This window comes from Pongo pygmaeus, chromosome 1 (assembly GCF_028885625.2).
Source record: "Pongo pygmaeus isolate AG05252 chromosome 1, NHGRI_mPonPyg2-v2.0_pri, whole genome shotgun sequence".
Taxonomy (NCBI): Eukaryota; Metazoa; Chordata; class Mammalia; order Primates; family Hominidae; genus Pongo; species Pongo pygmaeus.
This window is the reverse complement of record NC_072373.2, coordinates 1,412,904-1,429,598: the sequence shown is the minus strand read 5'-3', so window position 1 is coordinate 1,429,598 and position 16,695 is coordinate 1,412,904. Positions and strand designations below refer to the sequence as shown.

The 16,695-nt window shown below is 42.5% G+C and overlaps 1 protein-coding gene and 1 long non-coding RNA gene across 4 annotated transcripts; one reads left to right on the top strand and one right to left on the bottom strand.

Annotated features, from left to right (window-relative positions):
- The first annotated feature begins 581 nt into the window (after positions 1 to 581).
- Positions 582 to 5,165, top strand: LOC129033303 (uncharacterized). The gene is made up of 2 exons (XR_008501570.2): positions 582 to 2,612; positions 3,192 to 5,165. It is a non-coding gene; the product is annotated as an uncharacterized LOC129033303 (long non-coding RNA).
- Positions 5,166 to 5,869: 704 nt separating this feature from the next.
- LOC129033235 (olfactory receptor 2C3) lies at positions 5,870 to 16,221 on the bottom strand. 3 transcript variants are annotated; one of them, XR_008501559.1, is made up of 3 exons: positions 13,312 to 15,049; positions 10,764 to 10,829; positions 5,870 to 6,001 (listed from the first exon to the last, which is right to left on the bottom strand). XR_008501559.1 is itself a non-coding variant. In XM_063670593.1 (2 exons), the coding sequence occupies exon 2, from the start codon at positions 14,940 to 14,942 to the stop codon at positions 13,980 to 13,982; it is 963 nt and encodes a 320-aa protein (XP_063526663.1). In that variant the 5' UTR covers positions 14,943 to 14,971; positions 15,937 to 16,221; the 3' UTR covers positions 11,950 to 13,979. The 3 variants fall into 3 exon arrangements, 1 of the variants encoding a protein (XP_063526663.1); XR_008501558.2 differs by lacking the exons at positions 5,870 to 6,001; positions 10,764 to 10,829 and adding an exon at positions 11,215 to 11,397; XM_063670593.1 differs by lacking the exons at positions 5,870 to 6,001; positions 10,764 to 10,829 and adding an exon at positions 15,937 to 16,221 and having other exon boundaries at positions 11,950 to 14,971.
- Positions 16,222 to 16,695: the final 474 nt, after the last annotated feature.

Genomic DNA, 16,695 nt, shown 5'->3' with positions numbered 1-16,695 from the left:
CCAGAATATTGTCATTTAGGGTATGATATTTAGGCTGTTAGGCGGACAGCAAAAATGGCAGAGGAAGGCAGGGTGGTGCAATGAGTGATAGATGATGCGATGTGAATCGAAGGCCTAAAACCTACAAGAACAGATGTGTTCTGCCACCTACAGTAAGAACACTCATGTCAACAAGGCAGGATCACTTCCTTCTTGTGTATTTCTGAAAACACATATGGGAACTCCTAATCTCTCATTCCCTCTTTTCTAAATGTTATAAGACAATTTGTAATACTGTGTTGACATTATGGATTTTGGTTTAGAGTTTAGGCATTTTAAAGATACCAGACCCTACGTCTGTGACAGAGCAATTAGCGAACACAGGTGATGAGTACTGAACAACTTGAGTAAATGATTCCTTGTGTCCATGTTACAATTTCCAAGCTCCAATTCATGCTGACCTAGTTTAGTTCTACATGTGTATTCTCATGATGAGATCTGCAGATATAACATGCTCATAATAGATTCAGTTTCTAAAGTGTCCCTTAAACTGGTTTGTCTACAACTTTCATGTGGACTGTTTTTTTTTTTTTTTTAACTCCAGATCTAACTGCACTTTATATATGGCTGGCGATCAGACAGTAACCCTTTTCTGAGTTTAGGGTCTACAATCCTTTCAGATTAGACCTCAAATGGACACATCCTGTACGTGGACAGCAGAGCTATGGAAAACAAGAGGGATGCATTTGTAACCCTCTGTTTACATTGCATCCTAACTTCTTCAGCAGCTGAGTCCTTGTCAAGCCAAAAGGAGTGATAGTAGAAAATTACATTCGTACAGCCAACATTTAATTGTTGACATATAGAAAATACGTTTTCAGTTAATTTCTTAATTATAGGTGAGATCTATGTTCCCAGCCCAAATACTTGATGGGTGTCTATTTAATAATGTGAATATTTAGTTTGCTTTCACTGAAGGAGTGCAGGTCATAAGACATACTTACCACCAACATAACCCTCTACAACGATCCTGATTATTCTGCTTAACTGATCTCTGGGCACTGTATAATATTGACTGGAAAGGCACAAAAGAACATTCCTTGCTTTTCTGCTGTTTGTGAGTGGACATGGCAAGGAAGAAAATCCTTTCACCTTTGCACAATCAAAGCTGCTTTTGGTCTTTTGGATAATGTCAGACTAATCATTGAGTCAAGAGATTGGACCAAATCTTTAACAATTCAGAGTAAAATGAATTCAGGGCTCCCTTATTCTCAAGGGTCCCCAGGCTATTTTCCCCAAAATGTACAGGTATTGTGAGTAACTTATTACTAGGTGTCTTGTCTCTTTCCTGTCTAAACCTGCAGTTCACAGTGCAAGGCCGGCACAGAGTGTGAGACTGTACTCTTTATATACTGGATTTTAAATCACTGGAACAAAGAAATGTAAAATGTGGAAATGTGAGAGCTGATCATATTAACTGAAGCTATTGTTCCACAAATTTTAGGAGATTGTATCCAGTAGCAGAGAAATTGGTTCATGGTTAGTAGATTCTGACAAAAGATTGTTTTTTTATACTATTTACTTATTTCTGAAAATAACAAAAAGCTTGTTTAAAAAATTTTTATTTTTAAAAGTCTACCCAGTTAACTCGCTTGACTAGATCAGAGTGCTACTGAGAAAAAAGTTTTAGCTTCCTTCTCTTCACAAATACCTTTACTTAACGTCTTGCCTTTCAGTGCTAGTTAATCAGCAGGCAAGTGAGACTCGCTAAAAACTGTGGGTGGTGGAATGGATCCTCCGCACTGAGAGGACAGAACAACACGTGCCATTTTCTAATCATTGCAGCCTGTGAACCTCTCTAAATAGGCAAATGAGGCCAAGGGCGATGGAGGGTCAATGAGAGCTCGCGGGGTGACGCCATTCTGCTGGGGTTCTGGAGAGGCCAAAGCTGGAGACGGTCCCGTTTGTGGTCAGCACGGCCTTTTACTTTGTGGCCGTGACTGGCAACTGCACCAACGTCCTCCTCTCCCTCCCACTGCACACTCCCACTTCCTCAGCGACCGGGCCCTTCTCCACCTCCTGCCACAGCACTCGCAGCTTCTCCTAAGTGCTAGTCAACCTCGGGGGCTCATGCAAATCCATGGCCCGCGTGGGTGTGTGTGCGGCGCGGCCCTCTGAAGCCTCTGGCTCCTGGTCTGGTCTGGCCGCGCCGGCTCCGGGGGCTGCCATTCCGCCCTGACGTCGCCGCGTACACGTACTTGGGGCGGGTGCGGTCACCGCTGCCTCTGCCAGTTCGTGTGCGGGACGCCGGCCATCACCGCATTTCCGAGTGGACGCCGGCAGGGTGGAAGGCCTGGCTGTCCCCGGCCACCCCAGCCCCTGGCGCCTCTCGCGCGACTTGGCGTCGGCGCCTCGGGGGCGGTGCACTGCTGCTCATGCGGTCTCAGCGCCCGGCCTTCCCGCGCGGCTGCCGCCCTTTCCACAGCGCCGCCGTCTGCACTAGCGCCGCACCCGCTTCAACCGCCTGCAACCGCCGCTGAATTCCCTCATCCACACGCTGAGAGGACGAGAAAGGCGCCCTGGGGAAGGCTCTCGGGAAAGCCCGCAGCCGCTGGACGCGGGGGGACATGGAGGTAGGCGGGAGCACTCACCCCGCCATTTCCTGTGGTCCGCGAAGCTTTTTCTCTTCAGGACAACACTGCGCAATGGCGTCCATTAACAATACGGTGGGGAACGGGTGCCGCGGCGCTCGCCTGCAGTCCCAGCGCTTTGGCAGGCCAAGGCGGGCAGATCGCTTGAGCTCAACAGTTTCAGATCAGCCTGGGCAATACCGCGAGAACCCATCGCTACGAGAAATGTAAAAAATTAGCCGGGCTAGTGGCGCCTGCCTTTAGTCCTAGTTACTTGGGAGGCTGAAGCGGGAGGATCGCTTGAACCCAGGAGTTTGAGGCTTCAGTGAGCGCTAATCACACCACTGCACTCCAGCCTGGGCAACTGAGCAAAACCCTATCTCTAAAAAAAAAAGCGCCGAGATTGTGCCACTGCACTCCAGCCTGGGCGACAGAGCAAGACTCAGTCTCAAAACAAAAACAAACAAACGAACAAACCAAAAAAAAAAAAAAAAAAAAGAAAAAAGCGGCAGTGATGTGAATGTGAATGGAGCAAGGCGTTCTCTCTGTCAGGGGTCTCAGACTTTGTATCTTTGCTTGCAGGTGGACTGACTGCCCCATGTCCTTCAAAGTTAATTGCAAAAGAGTTCATTGCAAGAGATGATGTGCTGGTGGAAAGAGAGATGCTGCTGCTTATTTCCTCAGTGGGGTTTTACAGGCAGATAATGACTGCTTTGCAGCTCATTTGTGATTCTGATTCCACTGAGCGGTAATGTCAATATTAGATCAGATACAAGAGTAAGGAGACAGCATGGCAGAAACGCACGTGTGTGTCTGTGGTGAGTGTTTTCTGGGGTACACTTGTTCCTTCCCACGGGCCCTTTTGTTCTGAATTTTCCAGACCCCTGTGCAGATGACACTGTTACTTTCTCATGCTGTTACCTGCCCCCTCAGGCCCTAAGCAGGTAACATGTACCTGCCTAAGAGCAGTGTTTCCTTTACATTTCAAGTTATATACCACTTACAACATCAATTTAAATGCGGCAAACATTCGTTATTCTAGGTTAGCATAAAATGGATTAGAAAATTTCACAGAGGACTATGCATGGTAGTGAGTCAGTTGTGTGTATGTGTGTGTGAAATGTGTTTCTTACACCAATATAAAAGTTTGAAAGTCACTGCTTTAGAGAGTTGCTGTTGGAACAAGCTTCCAAGCAACCCATACGTCTGTACTAGAGGAAAATCTAGGAATATCACTTTAAGGAAACATAGGGTCGTGTGTGGGAAGATATGGACTCAAAGAGTTTGTAGAGCAAGGAAATCACAACTGCTTAGCGTGGGAGAGTTTGCCAGGATAAACGATGATGATATGTTGACAGTGATAATGTTAATCATGCTAATTATGATAAAAATGAAACTTTTTTCAACTCATGCATTTTCACCTTTTGACATTTCTTAAGTAGGAATGTTTTAAGATTTAGTGGCAAGTCATAGTTTTTACTTCATATTTTCCTTTAAAATTTACACTAAAAGATAAAGGTGAGCTTCTCTGATTACTCTAAAAATAAATGAAATTGCATCTATTTCCACGAACTACTTAGTTCCTGTAATGGCTAGTTTTGTGTCAATGTGACTAGGCTGTAGTACTCAGATATTTGGTCAAATACCAGTCTGAGTGTTGCTGTGAAAGTATTTTTTTCAGATGACATTAACATTTAGATCGGTAGACTTTGAATAAAGTAGATTACCCTCCATGATGTGGATGGGCCTGATCCAATTCAGTTGAAGGCCTTAAGAGAAAACAGACTCAGGTCCTACAAGGAAGGAGGAGTTCTTACATCTGCTTTCAAGCTACAGCTGTAACATCAACTTTTCTCAGAGTCTCCAGCCTGCCCTGAAGAGTTCTGATTTGCCAACCCCCATAAGTGAGTTAGCCAGTTTCTTCAAATAATTACCCCCACCTCTACACACACACACACACACACACACACACACACACACACACACACACACACACACACATCTTCTGATTCTGTTTCTCTGGAGACCCCTAGTACAGTTGTACTACAAACTTCCCAGAAGTTATAGAAAATAAAGCACATCTTGATCAAATTTGGATACGTTTTTGCCTTTTTTTTAAAGCCTTAAACTCTTTAGGTTAATGCGTAGTTTTCAAGTTTCTTTTCTCATGTTCAAATAGCTGTTTCTTCAAGCAGGACAATCTTTCCTTATATTTTCAGTTCAGATTTCCTCATTGGATTATTAGAGGTTAAAAAAATTATGGACATTGCAAAAAGGGAAAAAGGGAAATCAACTTACGTCTATACTACTTTATCTTCTGATTTCTGAAAGGGAAAAGAAGTTTGTTGCAATCTTCTGTGTTTCTTATTAAGCCTCTGAATTTTTTCACTGCTCTGTCTTATAGTTTTAGTATGCTTAGCCTGGTGTGTACTAGACATTGCCTCTGGCACTACACCACATGCATTTAGTGTGGGCCTATATAAACTTAGTCAAGCAACTGTGTTAGAAAAAAAATTTTATTCTGTGATGAAATAAATCTTTTAGAATTTGAATTTACATTCTTGCATTTTTTTTTTTTTTTGTAAGGAGAAAATCCTATAGGCACCTTTCTAACCATCCACCAACTAGGAATTGGGAATCCAAAAAAATTGAGAATCCACTCAATTTTTATATACCTGCAGTATTAATTATAACAGGATTGATGAGACTATTACAAGGTTGTAAGCATTTTCAACCGTTTATGAAAAACATAATGTGTAACTTTTAATGAGAAATTTTTCTGAGTGCTCTAACAAATACAGCTTCACATTGCTAACACTCTGTCGAGTTTTAGAAAATATATATGAAATCCTCTGTATTGTATCAAAAATGTTTATCGTTTTTAGTAAATAAATGAATCTCCATCTACTGTTTGTCAGTAGCTCTTGCTCTGCAGTTTGGGGTTGGCAACCTCCTACAGAACAGATGCCCCTTCAACCTATATACACTTTATCTCCTTTGAACCACTGTAGTTTTGGTCTCTGTTACAGCAGTGTAATAATCAAGTAATAATCAAGACCTATATGAAGAAAACTGGAAATCTTTCCTGAAGGAATAAAAGATCTACATGCATATATAGACAGGAATAATTCCTAACATTCATTGAGGTTTTACTGTGCTAGTCACTATATTGAGTACCAATTTCTCATTACTTAATTGTCTGCAGAAACCTTTCAAGACTGGTGTTTTTGCCACCCTTTACAGATAAAGACAACAGGGTTCAGAGAGGTGGGTTTATTGACCAAGGATTCATAGTCAAATGAGGCATCAGGACCCATAGCAAGTACTTAATGACATGATCCCACCCCTGTGCTTCAGTTCCTTTGTTCATTATCCACATGGAAGTCTTGGTCCTGCAAACATGGTAAATTTTCCAGACATTAATTTAAAAATGTGGTTCAATACCAACGACAGTCCCAATAAGATACCGTTTTGGGTTAGGAGGAAACTAGCTGTGACTTTAACTTGGTAGAGCAGAACATAGTGACAACCATGAAAAGTCTAAATTAGAAAAATAGATGATTGATGCCTTGTTCTACTAGGTGACAAAATATACTATACATCAACAGCTATTAAAAGTGTGTTACAAATGTGAATGAAATAAAATAAATGAATAAGTATTAATAGAATTGATATTCCTGAAATAAATTCGCACATATATGAAATTTTGAATATGGTAAAGGTATAATTTGAAGCGAATAATGAAAATACAGCTAGTGAAATAAGTTGTTTTGGGACAATTGACTGAACATTTGGAAAACAACATCTGCCTTACACACACACACACACACACACACACACACACTCTCTGCAGATGCAGTGAATTGAAAACCTAAACATAAAATAGAAAACCATAAAACGAGAAGATAAATACAATCTGGAAGATCGGAGGCCATTTCTAAGCATAACTCCAAGCGTGAAGGCTTATCATGCCCTTTTCTTCTTCCAAATAGTCTGAAAATATGAAATTCCGTGCATCTAGGGTCTCTAAGACATTTATTACCTGGGCCTGAGGGATCTCTCAGACCTCACTTCCCATCACTCTTTCCCTTACTCTCTTTCAGCCACACCAGTCTTTCTACACATGAGGCCCTTCCTCTTCCAAAGCCTTGATACTGGCTACTCCCTCCCCTTGGGATGCCCTCCATACCCATGCTGTGTGACTTCCTCCTTTGTTTCAGGGGAGAGCGCAAGTGGCAGCGCCTAGACCTCATGTCACTTTCTCCAGGCTCACCCTGCATGGCAGTTGATTGTATCTCTTAACCGACATTCTCATTTGCTTGCTTTGTTGGTGAGTATTCTCTCTTACCAGAACTTTTGCATCCCATGAAAGCAGGGATATCAGTTATTTATTCCTGCATCGTCAGCCTCCAGTACAGGCTGCATACATAAACCATGTTTAAATAATAATTCATTTCTTTGAATGAAATAATGAACAGTTCCACAACTAGAAGGCATAAAGGCATGATTGATAGAGTTTAATACATATAACATTTACAACTTTTGTACCACAAAGGAAACAAACAAACATAGCAAAAGGATAAAACGTCCCACTAGAAAAACGATTCAACACTTATATGATGACAAAGATGTGTAGAATCATATGTCAACTACCGCTACAAATCAGTAAGCAAAAAGGTAAAACAATGAAAATTTAAGAAAAAAACAATTTATTGAAGAAACACAAATAGCCCCAAAACATACCAGAAGATGTTAAACCTCACTAATGATTAAATCAATGCCAAATAAAATGATACTGAGGTAAGATTTACAAGTAAAACTAAAGTTACTGACAAAATCAAATGTTAGTGAAATTGTGAGAATATATGCCTTTGTACACATTATTGGCAAAAGTACGAATTTGGTCTCTAAAGGGAAATTTAAATATGTCCACATAATGTCAACATGTTCTATAAGGAAAAACAAACTAAAACGCTTTTTCTATTCTCTCAGCAATCAACACAGAAGACTTCGGGGACTAAAGATGATGGGGTTAAGCCCATAGACCAAGCAAACAATCAATCCTGTGGCAGACACCAGCTGGGTGTCCTTCAATTCCGTTTTGACACTATCTACCTGGAAATAACGCCAGGTCTGCTGGGTGAGGGCTAAGTCTCATAAGACATCCCTGTTTCCAATACCAATTACAAGCCTCAAGTTCTTTTTACCTGTGCGTCTGACCAGTCAATCAGCTGTAAGTCTGGGTTACCACAGCCCCCTTCTTGGGTTTGATTGATTTGCTAGAGCAGCCCACAGAACTCATGGAGGCATCTACATTTAGCAGTTTATTGTAAAGGATATTGCAAGAGATGCAGATGAAGAGATGCATAGGGTGAGGTATAGGGAAAGGCTGTGGAGCTTGCATGCTCTCTCCAGGGTCACCACCTTCCAGGAACCTCCACGTCTTCAGCTATCTGGAAGCCCTCTGAACCCAGTCCTTGAGGGTTTTTATGGAGGCATCATTCTGTAGGCATGACTGATTAAATCACTGGCCATTGGTGTTCTGCTTAACATTCATCCCTTCTTCCCTCCATGGAGGTTGGGGGCTGGGTCTGACTATCTTAATTCTCTAATTCTGCCTTGGTTTTTCAGGTGCCCAGCTCCCATCCTGAAGCTACCTAGGGACTACTAGCCATTTGTCAACTCATTAACATACAAGTACCACTTTAAGGAATTCAAGGATTTTAGTAGTTGTATGCCTGGAAACCTGTTGAAGACCAAGTATATGCTTCAGAGTATATACATGTGAGTACCATTTGATTTTTTATTCTAAAATTTATCTTGAGCTACTAGTCAAGTTTGCAAGGATTTCAATACACATGAACTTATTGTAGCTTTGTTTGTAATAATGAAAATGAGAAATTCCATGGTCATTAGGTTTGAAATATACCTGTGCACAGCATGTGTTGAGATGAGAAAATATCTGTGATCTATTAAGTGAATGTATTCGCCAAGAAATCTTGAGCCTGCTATTCTCCGGGTTGGTTTCTGAATTCTTGCATTCCTTTCTTACCATGAGAAGCTTGCCATGTTGAGGGTGATTATAATTTTTAAAGTTTATATTTTTTACTCTATCTGGCTCGCAACACTTGACCTAAAGTTCTGACAGAAGCTGGAAGATAAACTGGCATGTGAGAAATTATCTTAGTCTGGGTGTTTCCAAGGCAGAAGCTGTGTCCAGTGCACATGTTCTGTGATCCCAGAGAGCAGGAAAGGGCAAGGACAAAGAGGGTTTGGCCATGACCAAGGGTGACTGGTACTCCATCCTTCTGGAATCTGGGAGCTTTGTGAAATGCAAGTGTGTCTCCACTGGCTTACATCCCCACAGTCAACGTGGCCTGTGTCCTTCACTCTCCACATGCACATCAGCTGTGCCTGCTGTGGTGATGCATGACCCTCACAGTGTGCAGCATCGGAGGAAACCCATACATGAAGTAGAGGGTTCACAGAGCAGGTTTGGGATGATCCAGGTTTTCTGTCCTGTGAGAAGCCATCAAAGCCTATGGTTGCTGCAAGAGGAATAAAAGAAAAGATGGAACCTAGAAAATTCTGACATATTAGGCTGAAAAGGGACCTGGCATCGAAAGACAAGTGGTGTCCAATATGGCATGTTAGCATTTTCCTCTTCATTTACTAAAACTTAAATCCAAGTAGAATGAGACTTCCCTCTATTTAGAAAGGTCTTCTTTCACTTTCTTTCAGGATTTACTGCCTCAAGATGGGCATTTTGGAAGATTCCAATAGTTCTACTGGATGTGGAGCCAGAAATTGTGTGGAATGCCTGGTGTTTCTTTCAGTTCTTCTTGGATGCCAATCTGAGGCACAAATCACATTTCAAGTGTATTTCCTTGGGTTCTGGAGAGGATGTCTTCATTTTCTGTTAAGCATTTAGGGAGCAGTTGGGTGAGCACATGACCAATCAGCCTGAGCATTTAAGGTAGTTGGAGGAAAGTGTGAGTTATGGTCATCATTCTCCTCTGTGCCAAACAGGGGCTGATGGATGGTCAGGGCAAAGCCCAGTGCTCTCCTCATGGTTCTGGGAGGGTCTGCGCTGTCTGCTATTCCCACATAAACTGATGAGGACCTGCACTCCTGTCCTGAGTTGACACCCAGCCTTGAGGTCAAGAAGATGATAGATATTTGGGGTAACGGGTCCCAGAGGGTCCTACTGCCACTTCCTCATTGCTTTCTCTGGAGGTTCTACAAACTTGACTACTGAGCTTAAACAAAGCCATGAACTGGCAGAGGAAAATCACAGTGCATCCAAACTCCAGAGATTTTTAATTAATCTTTTCAAGAGGTTAGGGAAAGTTTTTACTATTCAGATTGAAGTTTTTCTTCAGATCTTGAATGTTTGAAAATTTTTTTATTTTAGCTTTTAGTGGACATATAATAATTGTACATATTTCTGGGGTAAACAGTGATGTTTGGATACACATAGTGTATAGTGATCAGATAAGTGTAATTAGAATATCCATCATCTCAAACATTTATCGTTTCTTCTTGCTGGGAACATTCAATATCCTCCTTCTAGCTGTTTGAAAATACAGAATATATTATTGTTATGGTCATCCCACAGTGGTATAAAACACTAGAACTTACTCCTCCAATGGAGCTGTAATTTTGTATCCTTTAACAAATCTCTTCTCATTCCCCTGCTATCCATTCTCAGCCTCAAGTATCCTCTGTTCTACTTATTTCTATGAGATCAGCTCTTTTTTAGCTTTCACATATGAGTGAGAACATGCAGTATTTAACTTTCTTAAAAATTTTATCTAATACTTTAAAAGTTATGATTTCCCCCATTTGTTTCTGTTTCTTCAGTCTTTGGGTTCTAAACTGATTAAAAAATGTCAATAACTTGATTTCCTACCTTCCTGACTCATACTAATGTTATCATGTGTCTCTGACTCCTAGAGTACCTGCTGTCTGCTTTTTTACTTCCCCTTCCCCCATCCCCAAGCCCCTAAAATTGTATAATTATTTTTAAAATTTCATTTTAGTTTGTTTTAATTCACAAATAACAATTGTACATACTTATGGGGTGCAGTATGATGTTTTGATACATGTATACTTGTGTAATGATCAAATCAAGGTAATTAACATATCCATTACCTCAAACACTTGTCATTTCTTTGTGGTGAGAGCATTCAAAATCTTCTCTTCACAACATGAATGAACCTAGAAGACATTGTGTTAAGTGAAATAAGCCAAACACAAAGGGACAAATCCTGCATGATCTCATTCATATTTCATGTTTAGCCAACTATTAAAGAAGGAAAAAGCATGGACCAGTTTACAAACGAATCTGCATTATACACCAGCAAAAGAAAGAAGCAAATGACATTATACCACGGTATCCCTCCAGGTGGTGCTGAAAGATGATGAGGAAGGGAAACTTCCCAGTGGTCAAACTACAGGCAGTTTAGCTGGTTGTTACTTTTTTATAGAAGGAGACAGGCACAGAAGTTTGGATATGCACTGATTTAGGAGCATTGGATAACAGGTTGTTATTTTGCTGAGAGATTTGTGAAGAACAAGGCTGGAAAATTAATGGCAGGCAAATCTGGGGAAGAGGACATTGAAGAATTTATTGAAAAGTGCACAGATAATGAAGATATCTGTTTTACATGAATGACCATGAGAGGGCATCCACTGCAGAGATGGATCTTGATGGTATGGTAGATAAGATGACTCATCTAGTAGATAATCAGTCAATCTCTTTTGCCAGCAGGCTTGCTCATTGGGCCTATGAGAAATTTAACATGGAAGCAGGGATGGAAACTATGAATGGGCTCAGCATTATGACATTTCTCTCACAAAGGTTAGCATGTGATTTGGCACTATTTCCAGGCATCTGGCTGGACTAGTAGCATAGTGATTACTTTGGACTCCTTTGAGCATAGAGTAAGCAATGTTAGTCTTTATAGGGACAGAATAATATTCTGCGGACAGTTTTGTCTTCCATGCCCCAACCATTTACATAGTGAACAAAGCCTTAACCATCGCCATGGCATCCCCTGCAATATCACCTGTAACCAGGAAACATATTTCACAGCAAAAGGGGTGTGGCAATAGAATCGCCCTCGGAATTCATGATTCTTACTTCATACCTCAATATTCAGAAGCAGTAGCCTTCACTGAATGATAGAATGGGCTTTATTGAATGATGGAATGGCCTGCTGAAGGTTAAGTTATTGAAGCTGAGAAACAATACTGTGTAAATAAGCACTGCTTTCCTACAGGCTGCAGTGTATGCTCTAAACCTGCAGTCACTGTAACCTGATACATGAGTCCAGAAACCAACAAGACATGAGAGTGTCTTGTACATGATGCATAATAATCCAATTGAAGAATTTTGCTTCACTGAAAGTTTGGGTTTGGTGTGATGGTTAATTTTATGTATCAACTTGGTTGGACTATGGTGCCCAGTTTTTGTTCAAACACAAGCCTAGGTGTTACTGTGAAGGTGTTTTTTTTTTTTTTTGATGCAATTAACATTTAAATCAGTAGACTTTTAGTAAAGCAGATTACCCTTTATAATGTGAGTGGGCCTCATCCGATCAGTTGAAAGCCTTAAGAGAAAAGACTGACCTGCTTCCAGAAAGACGGAATTTTGCCTCCAGACTTTGAACTCAAGCTGCAACATCAACCACTGTCAAAATTTACAGCCTGCTGGCTTGCCCTGCAAATTTCAGACTCGCCAGTTCCCTAAATTGTGTGAGCCTGTTTCTTAACTCTCAATCTCTCTCACTCTTTTATCTCTCTCTCTCCCTCAGGGTGTGTGTATGTGTGTGTGTGTGTGTGTATTTGTGTATATATTCTCTTTTACACATATTTTTGGTTCTGTTTCTCTGGAGAACCCTGACTAATACAGTGAATTGGAAGATCCTAGTACGAAAGGAAAGACTACTTTCATATTATATACATATATATAATAAAATCAAAAACAGGAACTGCCACATGGTTTTGCTCTTCCCATGCCTTTGAATCATCAGGCAGAGAATGAGGTTACTCTATTGATAGAGGTGAACTCTAGTGATAGGTTACTCTATTGATAAAAGTTCTTTAACATCTAGAAAGACTAGCTGTTGTAAATAGGACTCGTTTGTCCTTTAGATACACTGTATACACAGATAAGTAAAACAAAATGCACAATCATAAGAAACAATGGTGAATCTCGCCTCACTGTAAGCACACTGGCTTAGAGCTCTCTGCACCTCCCTTTACCCGTCCTTCCCTGAACCAGTCCACAAACACCATGCCATCCCCCCTCACAAAATAACATTTCCTATGAATTTTAACAAAAAGTTATTTACAAAATGTGTCATTTTACTACCTCTAATTTTAACATGTATCGGGTACTTCAGAACATCTAGAAGGAACAGACATTTCAAAAAAGCTTGGCGTTGTCACCTCTATATAAAGAAGTAATAAAATGCACACAAACAATGGATGGAATCTGAAAATGTCTTGGAAATACGACCCGTCAGGACTAGGTAGGTCTCGCCCAGCTGCGACAGAGCGGTCGCCCGGGACGTGGACCTGCCGGCTCCGTGGCCTAAACGGGCAGCCGAGCCCGCGCCTCTGAACCGCCTTCTCCGCCCTCCACAGCCTAACGGCCGGGCGCATTTGGGCGGCGCCATGTTTCCTCCCCGCTTACCGCCGCCACCCGAAAGCGCTGAGTCCCGGCGGCTCGGCGCGGTCTTGGTCTGGGTCGGTAGGGTTGGGCCGGGAGACCCGCGGTCGGCGGGGTCCGGGCTTGGGGAGGCCGCCGCTGCCATCAGGTCCCCGAGGTAGGGTAGGAAGAGGTTCGCCGCGGCTTCAAGGCCTGGGCCCAGCGGGGGAGCCACAGCGAGGGTTCCGGAGCCTGCAAGGCGGAGGCCGCGGCCTGGCCCGGGCCTAGCTCACCCCAGGCGCAGGGCCGAGGGCTGGGAGGGCTCCGGGGGCTCTGGGGAGCAGGCCGGCTCCGGTGTCCCCGCGCGCTCTCAGCATCGTCAAAGTTTATTATCCACGGAGCGTCCTGGAATGCACCCGCTTCGGATACTGAGGAACAGCTGTGTAACAACGCAAGGAGTTTACAAAACAGGATGACAGTCACCGTGTATATATAGCAAAACCCAACAATGCAATTTAACAAAATATGAAAATTAGCAAACAATAAATGTATTTTCTTGGTCTGGAAATGGCATGAGCACACTCCTTTCAGATTTCCATCTACCTTGAGCTCAAACAATATTAGAAGAAAAACGACATCCCAAGTGCCCTGTCCTCCAAGGTCAGTTTGCTCTTTGTAAACTTGATCTTCCTTCTCAGAAGGGACTGGAGTCTCTAAATTTGCGCCAGCTCGCCTGCAGAGCCACAGCAGTTCTCTAATATAGTGTGCCGGAGGGCGCTCTTCACCTCCGTGTTCCTCAGGGTGTAAATAAGTGGGTTCAGCGCAGGAGTGACTACGGTGTAGAAGAGAGCTATGAACTTGCCCTGCTCATGGGAGGTGCTCTTGGCTGGCCGGAGATACATGAAGATGATGCTCCCGTAAAACAGAGACACCACGGCCACGTGGGAAGAACAGGTGTTGAATGCCTTTCTCTGCCCTTCTGCTGACCTGATCTTCAACACGGCCCGGGCAATATGGCCGTAAGAGACCAGGATGAGCCCCAGAGGCAGGACAACAAAGACAAAGCTGGCCAGGTACATCTCCATCTCATTGAGGCTGGTATCCACACAAGCCAGTTGCATAATGAGGGGCATCTCGCAAAAGAAGTGGTCGATGCGATTGTTCCCACACAGCGGTAGGAGCATGGTGAGCGTGGAGCCCACCATGCTGGTGGTCAGACCCCCCAGCCAGGAGGCCAAAGCTAGCCCAAGGCAAAGCTGTGAATGCATAATGACAGTGTAATGGAGTGGCCTGCAGATGGCAGCGTAGCGGTCATAGGACATGGTGGCCAGCAGGACACACTCAGTTGCCCCCAGCCAATGGGAGATATAGAACTGGACCACACACCCTCCGTAGCTTATGGTTTTCTGTGGTCCCCAGAGGTTGGCCAGGAGCTGTGGGACAATGCTCGTGGTGAAGCTCATGTCCAGGAAGGAGAGGTTGGCAAGAAAGAAGTACATAGGCGTGTGGAGGTGCACATCCATACGGGAGACCAGAATGATGATGCCATTGCCCAAGATCGATACCACGTAAAAACCCAAGACAGCTATGAAGAGGACAGTTTCTAGTGAGGGTCGTGCAGAGAAGCCCAGGAGGACAAAGACTTCTGGAGAACTCACATTGGCTATTTCCATCATTGTATGCTGGGGGTGGGGCAAAAGGCCACCTGTGGGAAGAGCACAGGGCATACAGGGCATGAGACATGAAGCAATTACATCAGTTAGCAAACATTAAAAGTAAATTTTATTTCATTTTATCTTATTCTTTTTTAGAGACACAATCTCACTGTGTTGCCCAGGCTAACTTCAAACTCTTGGGATCAAGCAATCCTCCCACCTCAGCTTCCTTAGTAGGTTGAGAATACAGGCATGCACTACCATGCCTGGCTAAAAGTAAATTTTATACCCATTGTTTTCAAAAGTAGCCACTCAACAGCCCTGTGGATAGCATTGCATTACCTTCCTCATGGCCAACTTGGACTGTATAATAAAAGACTGGGGGGTGTGGTGTTCAGTGTCTGGGGAAAATAGACATTCATAAAAATCCTTAGCACTGTTTTTTAAAAATCGAAATATTATAGTAACAACATCTATATGCAACCTAAATGTTTAGCGATAAAGGGTTAGTCAGGTAGAGGGTGGTCTTTCATGTGATGAACCACTGTACAGGCATTAAAATTGTGCCCTCTCAAATTCCACAATCATCTGCAAATTTTTGCTGTCATTAAATATATCCAGTTTTTTATCCCTTCTCACCACCCCTGCTCCTACCACTCTGGCCCATCTTGCCATCATTTATCGTCTGAATTTTGATCTAATACTCTAACTCATTTCTCTGCTTCTCCATTGCTCCCCTTCCAAATACTCTCAAAAAAGTGTTGGGGCTCAGAAAATGATACCCCAACATGAAGGCCTCAGAAGCAAAAGTTTCTCTTTCTCCTGCTTTCTTGTCCCTGGCCCCTCATTCTTCCCCTTGGTTAGTCGTAGAAATTAGAATCCCTCTTCCCCAAGGTGACACATAGAAACCAGAGCCCCTTTTCCTCAAAGCCAGCCATAAAACCTAAAAATGTTACTCTAACTTTCCTCCACCTTTCTGTGTTAAAACTAGCCATAAGTAAATTATCTGACCTACCTTACTGGATTGTAGATCATAAGACCTCCATTCCAGGGAGGTCTTACTCCATACCAAGAAAAAAAGAACACTGCTCAGAGAGGCCAAAAAGAATCTCACAGATGGGTCTTGCTGGGCTTCGTTGCTCAGTCCATCAGTATTAGATCATGCCCTTCATGTTCAATCATATTTCTACATGGCTGTCCATATGTCTTTGAACCTATGCATAAAAATGGGAAGTTTCTCCTGTATCTTTGGATCCTCATCTGAAGGCTCCTCTGTCATGTAAAACTATGATCAAATAAATATGTATGTCTTTTCTCCTATGACTCTGCCATTTGTCAGTTGATTTCTGTGAAATTTCAGAGGACAAAGGTGAAATTTTCCCTCACTCCTACGAAAGCAATCAGAGGATTACATTAAGACATATGATCACGTCAGTCTGCTGCTCAACACCCTCATTGTCTTGGTACAAGGCTTGCAGTTGCAGTTTGCTATACTTACAGTGCTTTCTCCCCAAGACATCCACACACCCCCTTTCTCACCTTCTTCAGGTCATTTTTGAAAAGTCACCTTCTAACTGAGGCCCTCCCTCACTGTATTGTATAATATTGAAAACCCTCGCAACTCCCTTCTCTCTCTTTCCTGAATTATTTTTATGTAAGGCGATAATCTTATAACAAATAAACTACTCTTATTTCTTTTGTTTGCTACCTGTCTCACTCCACTAGATCATAAATTCCATGGAGCCACAGTTTTGTCTTTTGTTTACCTCTGGGT